The sequence below is a fragment of the Falco cherrug genome, chromosome 18 (assembly GCF_023634085.1).
Source record: "Falco cherrug isolate bFalChe1 chromosome 18, bFalChe1.pri, whole genome shotgun sequence".
NCBI classification, from domain to species: Eukaryota; Metazoa; Chordata; class Aves; order Falconiformes; family Falconidae; genus Falco; species Falco cherrug.
This window is the reverse complement of record NC_073714.1, coordinates 3,302,977-3,316,350: the sequence shown is the minus strand read 5'-3', so window position 1 is coordinate 3,316,350 and position 13,374 is coordinate 3,302,977. Positions and strand designations below refer to the sequence as shown.

At 42.5% G+C, this 13,374-nt stretch overlaps 1 protein-coding gene across 4 annotated transcripts in view; it reads right to left on the bottom strand.

Moving 5' to 3' along the window:
• Positions 1-13,374, bottom strand: part of XPO7 (exportin 7) — a 48,400-nt gene that overhangs the window by 19,046 nt on the left and 15,980 nt on the right. For 2 of the 4 annotated variants that reach the window (XM_055696237.1, XM_055696235.1), the window contains exons 2-8: positions 12,186-12,332; positions 10,428-10,521; positions 9,440-9,606; positions 7,268-7,360; positions 3,927-4,031; positions 1,316-1,481; positions 686-759 (exon numbers count right to left, since the gene is read on the bottom strand). In XM_055696237.1, the coding sequence (XP_055552212.1) occupies positions 686-759; positions 1,316-1,481; positions 3,927-4,031; positions 7,268-7,360; positions 9,440-9,606; positions 10,428-10,521; positions 12,186-12,332 (846 nt within the window). The remainder of the gene's footprint in view (positions 1-685; positions 760-1,315; positions 1,482-3,926; positions 4,032-7,267; positions 7,361-9,439; positions 9,607-10,427; positions 10,522-12,185; positions 12,333-13,374) is intronic. The other 2 variants (XM_055696238.1, XM_055696236.1) reach the window with 1 other exon arrangement.

Sequence of the window (13,374 nt, the reverse complement as noted above, 5' to 3'; positions counted from 1 at the left end):
CAAAAGTCTCACACTGTTAAACCCTCTCATGAATATTTGCAGCTCTAAATTCAGAATTAGCAAGTAACCCTTCAACATAATGAAAAAAATACTTCTGAAGGACCCTTCCCTCCCTAGCCAAAGGGCACGTTGTCATTGTAGAATTACGAAAAATATTTATCAGATAGATAAATGCCTGGCAGGCAATTTTTTTTCCAAGAAAGAAATAACCCAAGTTTTAGTTCAATTGTGCTACTGGCCGTTTCATCCAGCTGGGACGTGGCCTAGTTTTAAAGTGTGGAAGGAGAAATCACACTCCTCAGCTGTGCTCCCAGACTTCCTACCTACTCGCAGTATGGTTTTAGGATCAACTTCGCAGTACAGTGGAAATAACAGAAGCTGCATCCCTCAAAAAGGGCTTGCTGAAAGAGTGAGCAGGCAGACTCGGAGCTACGCAAGGACAAAGAAGTAGGTTGGACTTCCAGCAAACAAGCTGCTCTTAGGTCAAATCCAAACCCTGCAGAGGCATCAAAACTACCAGCAGCAGTGCGGGAGCAGCCTCCCCTTTGTCACTATAGTGCCATCAAAGTCAAGGAGCTGTCAGAAGTCAGCCTCGGGCATTTTAACTGACAGTAAATCTCCCAGATGAATCCTACAAACACTTCCTGGTAGTGGAGTCCGTAAGGAAAATAAACACTAAACTTACCAGAGGAGAAAACGAAGGAGGGATGGAATGATAAAGATCAAAAAACAACTGAAGGGTTGAAGAATCCAAGAATGCTGAAAAAAACCAGAGCATTTTACTGAGAACACCTCCATTTACTGCCTTCCACATGCTAATCAACAACGACATGCGTACTCCTCACATGAAGTACCACACTATAAGAAAATCTCCAAAGGATTTTACCTTTTTATAAAATTGCCTTTCCTAGAAACAATGTAAACCCACTGGTACTTCGGTACCAAGACCAAATATTTTAAGAACACAATCTGTGAAACTGCCTGCAAAATGACTGGTGAGAAAAGCAAGGATGTTGAGAACAGGTGCCAAGTTATTTGTTATTTACATTTTAAAATAAATTAAAAAAAAAAACCCAAAGAGTTTACTACTTCTTGAATTGGCAGGTTAAGACTGAAAGGGTAGAGGAGTGTTTTTGTAGCTCAAGACTGGCAACCCAAACTGAACTGCATTTGCAATCACACTAAGGAAGGGCTGGATTTTACATCTGGTATTGTATGCAAAAATTTATTTGTTAAGTACAGAGAGGGCTTTAGCAAGTCACCCATGTTTTCAGCTGCTATGCTGTGATTAGCCCTCTTCCTCCAGCAAGATTACCTGATCTCCAACTGGTTGGGATCTGCACAGTGCAAAGATCATCTGAGGACTCGTCTGTTGATGTGCCAATGAAATCAAAGTTCAGGCAATTATGTGTGAGCTTAAGAAGCTGCATGAGCAGACCATGCTGGCTTTCATCATTTAGATTCAGGTTCTTCCCAGAAGCCTATAAAATACATTGGATTAAAAAAAGTAAAAAGAAAAAAAATACTCAAGGTGACAGCTGAGTTTGAGGCAGTAATTCAACTTTAAATGGATGTGGCAATCTTAAGGATCATGTGCCACAAGCACCAACCCCAGCTATCACGTGCTTTTACAGACAGCATGTGCATTTACATGCTTAGTCTTTACACAAGATGGATAAACAGACAGCACTTTCTTTTTCACTTGGCTTCTACTGCACAGGAGAAAAGCAGCCAGGCTTGCCAGCTTGCAATTATACCATGAGATATAGGAGATAAGAAAGTTCTTATTAAGGTTAAACACAAGAATCTATTTTCTGCCTGACAAGCACTTAGCAGCAGGGAGTCCTGTTGCTCCACCTAACCCTCACATGGAAATGAATGCATTCCCTTTTGTTGCGGAGACATCTGCACGAGCCCTGCTCCAGTTACAACTCCAGTTACAACGCTCTGCTCTGGGCAGGGAAACAGGGATACTCTCAAGTAACACAAAGGACTCAAGGGACACGAAATGGTAAGTCAGTTCACTGCAGTTTAAATGCAGCACTCGGGTCTCTACTCCAGGGGCAGGCCAGCCCATCTATCCCCTGTATTATCATTCTGAACTTAAACCAAACTTCTCACAGCTTAAGCCTATTGCAAATCACACACTGCACTGTGCTGATGCTGGCAAGGCCAGTGCCAGTGGTCACTGGAATGTCTTCCTCACTCCCTCCACCGTACCACACTTACTCTTCTGGAGCTGCCTAGACGCACCCTGTTTTACGGACATGGATACAGATGCAATCATTGGTTTCTTGCAGCCCGATCATTCCCATTCAGAAGGTTCACCCTAGAAACTTCTGCTTTATATACAGAAGCTTGAGACACCTACTATTAGACAAAAAAAAGCCCGTAACTTGGGTAGTAGGTGTTGAATCACAGGAAAACAAGGATGCTGCAGGAGACAACAGAAAACATCCTGACCTGTCTTAAACCACAGCATCCCAAAAACCAAAAGCAAGATGACTTGGGGGGGAAAACTATAAAGGCTTCCTCCCGAGACAAGCCATGTCTTTCTAGTCACCGAGTCCCCATGGTCATGCAGCAACAGTAGTGTGTGCAATAGCTCAGCCAGAGCTACGCGTACAGGACAACAGCAAGAGCGCAGTTCTGGGGACCCCAGGTTAACAGGGTCTGGTTTATGCCTCCTGGCTGAGCACAAGCACTGGCTGAAATTTTTCCAAGTCTGGACAGTTGTAAGGACCCTGACCTGCCTGCAACTTCTGAGGTGGTTCTTTTCACAAAATTAGAGGAACTCTTTTTATTTCTGAGACTTCCAATTGATCATCAAATGCACCTGAAATAAGCCAATGAACTCAGAGGTTACCAGAGCTGTTATGGTTCAGGAGGATGGGTGCATGGGGAAGGATGACTAGCACAACTGTACAAGCCTTGCTTCCTTTAGAAACCAGGAGGAGTAAAAAAAGATCAAATTACACCCACGTACCCACCTTTATTACTGACAGAACCAGAGCTGCTCATTTTGAAATATCTTTAAAATAAAATTTCCTTTTCACTCTTTGTGCTATTTGTCAACTGTGACACTTCACTCAGCTGGAAGGATAAAAGTTAAACTAATCAAATCTGTGCAACTGCTACTGAGTTTATTGGGGGAGATTTTCCCATAAAGGGCTGCTCTTGCAGGCACCATTAGGACTCGACATTAGCTTTTTAGAAAAGAAACCTGATTCAGAATCGAGAATTTTCTTCAGATAATCTACTTGCTTACAAAATATACATGTGCCACTTCAGCTGAAACACTTTTTTTGGGGGGTAAACCCCAACCTGACTAGCAGAGCATTGCTGCCTTGTCCCAAGACAAGTATTTTTAAAGCAAGTTAACTCATGTATAATTGACACAAAATAAAAACCCGGGGATCAAAAGACAGTCTAATATTTATTATGTACTGAAATCTCAAGGACAACCTTTAGTCTCAAATTATTAAACATATCTTCACTAGCATTTTTTTCTCTCACCATGTGGGTTTTAAACTGAGGTTAAAAAAAAAAAAAAAAAAGAGATAAGGACTCGTTTTACAGGAAAACTCTCTGCCAGTACTGTAAATCAATGTTTAAGATGTAAAACAAACATCTCATCTCTTTCCTGATGCTTTCAGACAGGGAAGTTTAACCCAAGCCTCAAGGTCCAGGCATGTATGTTCAATTAAACCTGTTGAAAAAGAGTTTTATTTCTGAATTTGTGTCACGTTCTTCTTTTTCCTTAACACAAACCTAAGTCAAAGCTTTCCTGAAAAACAAGTCCAGAACACAGCTTGTATTACAAGAGCACCCATTCCAGGAGAGTTACACCAGAGGGAACATCAGCCCAAAGTCTGTTGCCTGAACGTACAGCCCCCAAGAGATATGATTAACAACAGTTTCCTTACCTGTTTCAGTAAATTGCATGACAGTGTGAAAATATCAAATAAAGATGAATCTCGGAAGGAAGAGGCTATTTTCCTGTGCTTGGTCAGTGGATGAGTAGTATCCGCCTGAGCAGAGAGAAAAACAGCGCTTAGAACTGAGGGGCAGAGGTGGAACAAGACCAGCAGAACCCGTAGGAACCCTGCTAAGCACTGGGACATCAAGGTTTCCCTCCCCAGAGGGATGTCACAGCAGGTGGCTAAACCAAGGGGACACACTGCCGCTGCGGTATGTGCTGCTTCTGCAGAGCAGTGGCTCTTCCACAGATAAAATCACATTGACAGGCCTTTCCACCTACAATACTTACAACGCACGTTCACCGTACCCCTGCCAGAAAGCAGGGCTGGGTTACTCCCAAGTTCATTTAAATCTCTTCCAAAGCAGGATCAATGGCAGTATTTTCAACAGCACTTAAGTCACTTTAGAAATCTGAACACTTTTCTCTAAAGTGCTCCAAACTCCTAAGAATTAAATCCTACCTGTAAGCCGCTGGGCAGACACATGGTCAACTACTACCAATTATAATTCCCCTCCTGAACCTGCACAGATGAGAAGAAAACTAGAAGGAGAGTTAACCAGTGACAGCCAGTTTGGGCTTTGCTGTATCTATTACAAACTGCGGTTGTGGATCTCGCACCGTGTCAGAATAAAAAGCTGACGTATGATTTAAGAGGCAAATACACACATAGTGCGTTATACTGGCTGACAAAGTCTCCAACCAATTCAACCCATGCATTCTAGCACGGGCAAACAGCAGCACAACTTATGTCACTTCACAGACTAATTTCTAGGAAGAGGCAAAAAGCGAAGCGATACCTCCCAGCTTTGCCGTTTATTTGAACACAGGCTGGCAAAATTCCACCTGCCCAGGACGAGGTATCTGACGGGCAGTTGGTCATGGCAGTGCATCTGGGGCGAAGCCTTCTGGCATCTCCATTTTTTTACGCTTTCATTACTATACCCGTGTTAACCTTAAATACGCATACATCTCATCCACCGCAGGAACCAGTGCGGCTCTAACCACTGTGGGCATCACTTTTCAGGTACTAAGCCTTCAAAAACCGCCCCACGGAGGATGCAAACACTCTTGTCTCTTGTAGATGAGAAAGAGAAGCCCCACATCACCAAGTAGGTGGTGGCAGACCAGAACTGGACCTGAATTTGTCGGGTGCTCTAATGACTGAGTTATCATTCCTCAGCTCATGCTATCAGATTTCAGGGTCTTTAAGAAAATGAGCATTCTTTACTCTCTCCCTGGTTATTACAAATCTCATGTGTTTCTGGGTTTGGGGTAAAGGAGCATTTCCTTTTTTCTTCACCATGAAGTCATGAGGCTTAAACCAGTGAACTTCTACAATACAGTGGACTCCCAGTACCTCTGGGCAAGTCTGTGCAGTACTTACAGGATGAAAACTGATATTTCAAAACAGTTACTAGCACTCCGATTTATTTGTACTGTGAGCTTTTGGAACAAAAGCTTTAGTAAACAGAGCTCTAGAAAATTCAGCTCTCGTGCAATGTAGCTGGAAGTTTAAATAGTTATCAAAAAAAGCCTGAAGAGAAGCCCCAGAAGGGGGTTTTGGGTGGGTTTTTTTGCTATGTACATGTACATGACCCCACTCTGATGAGTGGGCACGTTGACAGATTTATTATTTTGCAAGTAATGGCAGTTTTCAGCTTTCCAAGATGAGTCACTGAATCCAGCCCTGTGCAACTGCTGGCACAAAGCACATTTAGGCATGAGTAGTAAACTATGGCAGATTTAATACCCAAGATATTAGGAAGAGATTTTGGATCAGTCTAACGCCATTGCTTATTTTAGTAACAACCTGTAGAGACTATGGGACTGGGGTAGGTGACAGTTTCTGTGCTGATTGTTCTCCTGCAAGCAGAAGCTGTAGCCCTCCGCAAAGATACTGATAAGACACAGAGTAATTTATAGAGGTAAACAGATTTGCTTTCACCCTCGATGCAAGGAGGTGAAGGACCAGAGCTCTGCAGACATGTACAAAAGTCTGGGCAAGGAAATGGTGACAGTAACAAGACACAGCTTAAGAGTCAGGAGGAGATCTATGGGTTAGGATTTACTGATCAAGCCAGGCTTGAAGAATTGAAGTGAATTTGGGGTCTGAAACAGATGTAGAAGCCATTCATACTACAGTGCAGAGCTCGGGAAGTTCAGAGGTGCTGAACCACAAGTCCAGCAGAAGAAATCAGTGCTTTGCTCTGGCCAGGAAAAACCTTCTCCATTTCCAGTTCTGAAAACAATCTGTAACCATCCTTCAAATCCCACTCAAGGATGTCTCCGTTCCAATGCCTGGATTAGTCAATATACCAGTAAAAACTGAAGGTTATTTTCCTTGGTAAGACATTAAAATCAAAATACTTGGTTACCACTGGTCCTCTTAGCAAAATTAGAGGCATTTACACACATGACAACCCTCATGCTGTCTTAGGACCGTGGTGGCCATTACCGGTGCGACATCAAAGTCTGACTGACTGAACAGAAAAACGACGTAAGCTTAGATAGCTCCAAATAAAGCCACTTGTTCCAGCTTTCAACATCAGTATCGAGAGGTGGCATAACGTTAGAGGGCTCTACAAACCACTGAACTAACCAACCTGGAAAGACCTGCTGCAGCTGGCATGACTGGGTGCTATGCCAGAGCACCACGGACTTGGCATGCCCGGTCTTTCTTCTGCCAGTCCCTGAGGGCCAGGGCTGCGAAAGGGATTCAGCCCTGATAAACAGGCAGAATTTGAGAACTACCTGCTGGGAACGCTATGAAATTTAGTACTGAATGAAAAGGGCGCTTTAAAAATCTGCACAGTTTAACAAATCCTCTTTGTTTCATCTCTCTGGTCAATACGGAGGAGGGCATGCTCCATTCACTTCTTGGCACAAGCATGCTGTAAGCTGAAATGATGCACAGGGACCGACAACAGAAGGTTCTAGGGATGTCCTCAGGCTTGGGGCTTTGTCCTCACTAGGTAGGCTTGGGTAGCTGCTTAGCGTTGCTCTTTCCTTTTTCATCACAGAAGATTACATCAAAATATGGGAGAAGATGGAAGATGCCAGTGAAACAAAACAATTCCTCACCACAGGAGGTTTCAGCATCTTACCACAACAGTAAGTGACTGTGTAAAAATAACAAAAAAAAAAAAAGAAAAAGAAGAACACCCACCACACAACATCCTGCCCCCTCCCCCCCCCAAAAAAAAACAGCCCCAAACAAAAAACCCCAAACAATGCACAGACACACAGCAGGACACAACAATATGAATGAGAAAATTGGACACTTACTTCACTGAGGAAGGCTGTAGCACTTACTTGATTAATTTCATTAGTTAGTTGGGACAGGATTGTCACTCCTATGATGCAGTGCTCTACACTATCCTGAGGAAGGAAAGGGGGACAGGGAAAGCAGTCAGCAGTGCCAGGATGATTTCATTAAGCTTCACCATCATTCAAAGACCTTTCTGCCTGGGAGACTTCTAGACATGTTTGTCTAGAAATGCTTTATCTTTTTAGTATTGTGACTAGAAGAAAGCCCATCAGCAATACCAGACAGAGAATTTAAAACATGCTTTTAAAATACTTGATGCTGTTTACAATGCAAAGGGTCCTAAAGAGTTCAGTAAGTTGGGCCAATAAAAATAGGCTCCTTTTATTTAACAGTTTAATCAACATTTTTCTGTCATGCCCTAACTCTGAAAAGATTTATATTTTTTTTCACCCCCAAACAGTTTAATTTTAACAGAGGCTATGGTAAAACACGCAGAAATTTCTGCGATGTTAGGATGAGCATTAAAGTTGCCAGATGAAAACTCTGGGAAATAAAACTTATTTTTTTAGCCCCCCCTTCCTTTTTAAACGACAGACCTTGAACAACATAAGTAGCAGCTGACCAAGTTTCTCCACAGAGCTGCCCCGCGACCCTCCTGCCAAGAAGGACAGCCTATCTCCCCGTGAAGGGAGTCCATTCTTCACAGCCTGCTCAGCCTCTGGCTGCACTTGAGACTGCCAACAAGGGGCCAATTGTGAAGTAAGTCTGTTACAGATACCTCTTCACTAGAAACGGTAATCCATTTATCAAATGATTTAAGAGCAACAACCTGTATTGTTCCTTTGCCCCAGTTTCTCTTCTGTAAGTAATAAATGATGTTTCCTTTCCTAGTTCCATCTTGCTTTGCACCTTCTGCACAAATTGCCCCAAAATCTCCATCTGCACTAGAGAAATTCAAGCATATTTAGGCTTGAGACTGCGGCTACATCTTTAGCTACACATGAAGCCATCTCCTGATGACAGTCTCGGTATTTACGTGATAGGATCTAGACAAAAGCCACTGGAAAACCTTGCTGAACCACGTCTTTAAAAAAGTGCAGCCTCCTCCACATTTTAGTAGCCAGAACAGGTAACTTGAGCAAATGGGAACAGACAGTCTCAAACTAAACACAGCAAGTAGATATTCACACCATCTAATTAGGTTCCTGATTAAAAAGCACACATTCCCTATGTCAAGAGCCAGGAGAGTGAGGAATCTAGCTCTGATAATTTCAGCTAAAAGCACCTGCAAACTATTTGGGACATAGTTACCAGCCCAGAAAGGAGCATGATCTTTAAATTACTTAACATCTTCTAGATCCTACTTCACTGCAGACATCTGTAAATGCCTAAAAAAATAGTAGTTAGCCTATTTTCCAAATGCCCATACTCTACCACTCCAGAATTAAAGCCTTGTACACCTTGCATCTCCTTTTCCACACTGGGAAGAATTTCTGCTCATTTTGATCTCTTCCGCTGTCTCCCTCCATTCAAAGCAAATAAATCAGTATTCATAGTGTTACAGGATTTACTGATCTCTCTGGAATGGAAGTTTCAGTTTGGAGACAGCTGTGGATAAAAATGCAGCCTGCTGCATATACAGTCTTTCGGGTTGGGAATTAAACCCTATACTGTGGTGACAGCACGTACGTTTATGAAACAACAGTCAGGACTTCTAAAGAAAACTGTTAACAATAACATTTGCGTAACAGCCGGTTTTAAGCTACATTTTGTTATGATAACTCAGCTAAATATCAAAACATGACCTCCATGGATATAGCACCCTTGCAGTGAATGAAAGCAAGTCAGGCGTGGCACATACTTCCCTTTTAGACAAGAAGCCCACATCTACCATTTTGCACTCATCAGCATGGTGTATTTAAGCTTCAGAGCTCGAAAGAAGAATCGTGCAACTGGAACACTCAAAAACGTGTCTTACCGCTGGATAATAATGGTGGCAGTATCCAGAAACAAATCCCTGCCCCACCAAACTTTAAATTATAACAACTGACCTGTCCTGCCAGTTGTCAGCTGCTTAGCCTTGGACGTTAGATAGGACAGAGGATACTAAGGTGCAAAACAATAACTAGAAACACACGGACTTTCCAATCCCACAAGATGTGTATTTATCTCACAGAAAAAATTCTGACCTGTAAAAACCTTGTGACATCTGTGATCACGTTCCTGAAGACATATTCATCCTTCTGACAGTCAAACCAGCCCAACTTTGTGATCCTGGCATACAACTGGATTAGTGCTTGTGTGACAAACGTTGCCAACTTTGGCCTAGTGGCAAGGTAGTTGAGCACATAGTTCCCTGAAACACAGAGAAGAGGTGGTACCAAGATGGTAACACTGAGAGGAAAAAGCATCTTTTTGAAAGCTGTTTAAAAAAAACCTAAAAATCTGCACAGCAGTGACTTTGATACAAAAGTTGACCTTTTACTTGTGCCTTTAAAGCTGTGGAACAGATTTGGGAAGCGGTTAGAGGCAGGTGAGAGTTCCTCTCCACAAGCCTAACTTGTTTTCCGTTATCAGATTAAGTCCAATCCTCTGGAAGGACATGTAAATAGCAAGAAAAGCTGAAAATATTTCAAGACCTTTCCTCAGGGATGATCATCTACCACGTTGTTTGTGAAATGGAAAGCAGACCAAATGGCATTCAGACTCCCTTCCTCGGAGGAAAGGAAGTTATCAGCCATTCTCCAGAAAAGAGCACTGCGACAGACTGAGTGCTCCCTTAGAAAATACTCTAAATGATACTTCAGACACCCATAAAGGATTTTAAATTTTGAAAGCACGTCCTCAGAAGAGGCAAGCACCATGCATATTTTATACTCCAAAATAAATTTCTCAAATGCAACTGGTTTATTCACAAGACCACAGAGTTGTCGTTCCTTTCCATCTGGGAAAAAAAAAAATAATCTGTATATTAGCTAACAGAGTTCAAGGCTAATGATTAGGTGAAGATCCCATCTAAGAGAAATGTTTCTTTGCCTTCTGGGCATCCTGGTAACCTTAGGACACCCAAACTGTAAAGCACAGTAGCTTGCAGAAAACCTCCCACCGCGGATGAAAGTTGGAACAACATACATTCATATTAGTTAGGTTAGAAAAATTAAAAAGTCTTGCACTTACGAATATCTATTCGCTGTTCCAATGGTAAAGGGTTGTTTGTGCGTGACACGAGTTTTGTAAGGCATGTAGCTGCCAATAACTGGGAGTAGGATGACTGTAAAGAAAAAAAAAAACAAATCCAAAACACAAACAGAAGTTTACGCACACTTCAGAAGACCAAGCAGCAGTGCTGGATTTTAAGCTAATTGCTCCCTGAAAATCTGAATTTAAAGCATTAATTTAATTGGTAAGTCTAAGTACTCTGCATAGCATTTATTCTATGTTTTTATAGACACTAAAGTAAACCAAATCAGTGTTTAAGGTGTTTAAGAAAGAAAGGAAAAGCCTTTAAAGAGCAGGTGACAACGGCACCACTGCTGAAGGCAGGAGTAAAACTGCAAACATAGTCAAACTGCATGAAGTTACCTTAAACGCCGTGTCTGAAAAAGACAATTAGCCCCCTGAGCCTGTTACTGTATGTTAAGAAGCACTTACAGCTTCCACTTGATTACTAAATACAGGTTAAAATTTATTTCTTACGGAACTGCACACAGACCACTGAACTGTAATCTAATTCAGGGACACAAATGATGGCATTCAACCACCTAAAACCCTTGGCTGCACCCGATTCCATAAATTACAGCCAGGGAAATGACAAGCATTTTGCATGCTAATTTCTGTAATATATAGTACTGTAGAAAGCTTAGGTTTCCTGCATCTTGGATACTATTAATTCCAACCTTCCCAAGGACAGTCAGGTATAAAAATGAGTCAGATCTCAGGCTGAACAAAACACCCCACAACCCTCTGGCAAGGGTGGGAGAGGCAACGGGTCACACGCAGAGAACAGAGCTAGGCTTTAGGAACTTTCCTTAGAAAAATGTATTTGTCCTCAGGTAAACCCGCCACTAGTTCCCATGAGAAGAGCTTCAAATCAGTTTGTCTTGAATTCACTAGGCTTCAAGTTTAACAAAAAGTTAAATAATTTGCTTTGTGTAAGTTTGCTAAGCCTGTTAAGTGTCACTCTTCTCCCCCTCCCTTCACCACCTCCTCCTGGAGGACTTACTCTTGACAACAGGCTGTTTAATGTCTCCTATTTTTGTGAACAAGGCTCCAATCCGATAGATACGCAAGCGGGATGCACATTCTGCCAAAAGTCAAATCTTGCAAAATCAAGCAAGCCATTTCGAACATTATTTGTGCTGATACAAAGTAAAAACCAAATGGCCACTTAAGCAAGCTAAAAAAGTCAAGCAGGATTTACTGCCGGTGTATTTTATATCCCTTCCGTAACACTAGTTCTAAAGCACATGATCTAATTTTCCCTGTTTTAAACGGCTGGATTATTAAGAGAACACTATAGCAGGGGCAATTTTCCAAAGAAACACCGCTGGTTTTATCCCCTACGAACCTCTGTGCACACACAGTTTTCTCCCCAACGCCTATAGAGAAGGCAGGGGGTTCCCACAGTCCATGAAGTACCACTGCCACAACAATGTTTTCAACTTAAAGCTCGACATGTCTGGGTGGTAGCCTGTGAAGAATGCAGCAAGGCCCACAAGACATTAGGATTGACAACCATTTGCAGTAACCACTGCAGCAGCATAATTAGCCATCAGAGCCAATGCTTTTTTTGGCACCGGCTGCCCACAAATCGAGATACATGACAGCACACTGGGTATGGAATATAAACACCGCATACCAGACCTCGGGGCTATTTCCCTTATCAATGCCCAAAACACCAAGATATATTTTGGACAATTATGTTGTTTTACATACACTCCCTCTTTCTAGAAGAAGCTGGCACTTGCTCAGGCAGTCTGGACTGTTGGTGAACTCAACCAAGGCTTTCTCTGCCTGGAGCCGTGTCGCAGTGTCTGTGGTCTCATACAGCTGCTTGCACAGGTTCTCTAGCTGGGCTAGGCTCTGGAACACAGGAAAACAAATCAATTAGAAACAAGAGGTTTTAATGTTTAGTTATGCAGCAGTTGAACCCGGATTATATGTACATATACACACCTATAGCTTTATGTTTGCGCAAAGGAAGGAAAACGCTCAACTCGCGGTTTATTCTTCCATCAACTAAACGCATTTAAACCTACTAAATTACCCGTACGGAAATTTCACAGCTACCTCCTACACCTGACAAAGTACCATGCTGCCTCCCTGCTTTCACCTTTTTTACCTGAACTCACGACACCCGATCCCAGGGTCAGTGCTCACCCAGCCTGAACACACCGCGTGGCTGAGGACGGCTGGGAAACCTCTTACATCTCGCACTCTAACAGCAATAATCCTAACTCACCCGTTTCAAATAGCAAAACCCCCATCCTCGCGTCTAGCTTTTATGACATACAGTGTCAAATCCCTCAAAAATTTAGTTTATATTCCCTTTGCAGGGCATCATAACAGACTACAGCATCCCAGGATGCTGGAAGGATCGCACATTAAATCTACACTACACATGCCAAAAATACCTAAAGCAGAACACAGCAAATGAAGAAACGGGATGGATGCCTTTGAGCGGCGTCTCTGTGAACGCGTTCGAAGGGAAACAGAACTACCAGACAGATTCTTTGTGCTCAAACAACTGGAAAACACTTGCCATAAACTGTGATCCAGGCAGATGGTTTCCCCCAGTGAAATCCGAGGTGTCCTAGTTAAAACGTGGCTTCACAGATGGATAGAAATATTCCCTCAGGTTCTTACTGCTAGATTAATAAGCAGGTATTTTCAACTGCTTTAGGGCTACAATCTAAGTTTGCAGGGGTAAATCATTACAAGCATACCATAACTTTTGTGCAGTTGTAAAAAGGACAGCATCAGTTGCCTAATTTGTTTTTGGAGGAGAGATTGTTTTGCAAAAGCCAAGTTACTGACAGATTCACGCCCCACATCGGCACACAGCTGAACGCTCCCTTACACACAAGTGCAGCAATTCCACACCAAAAGCACACAGAAGTTTTCG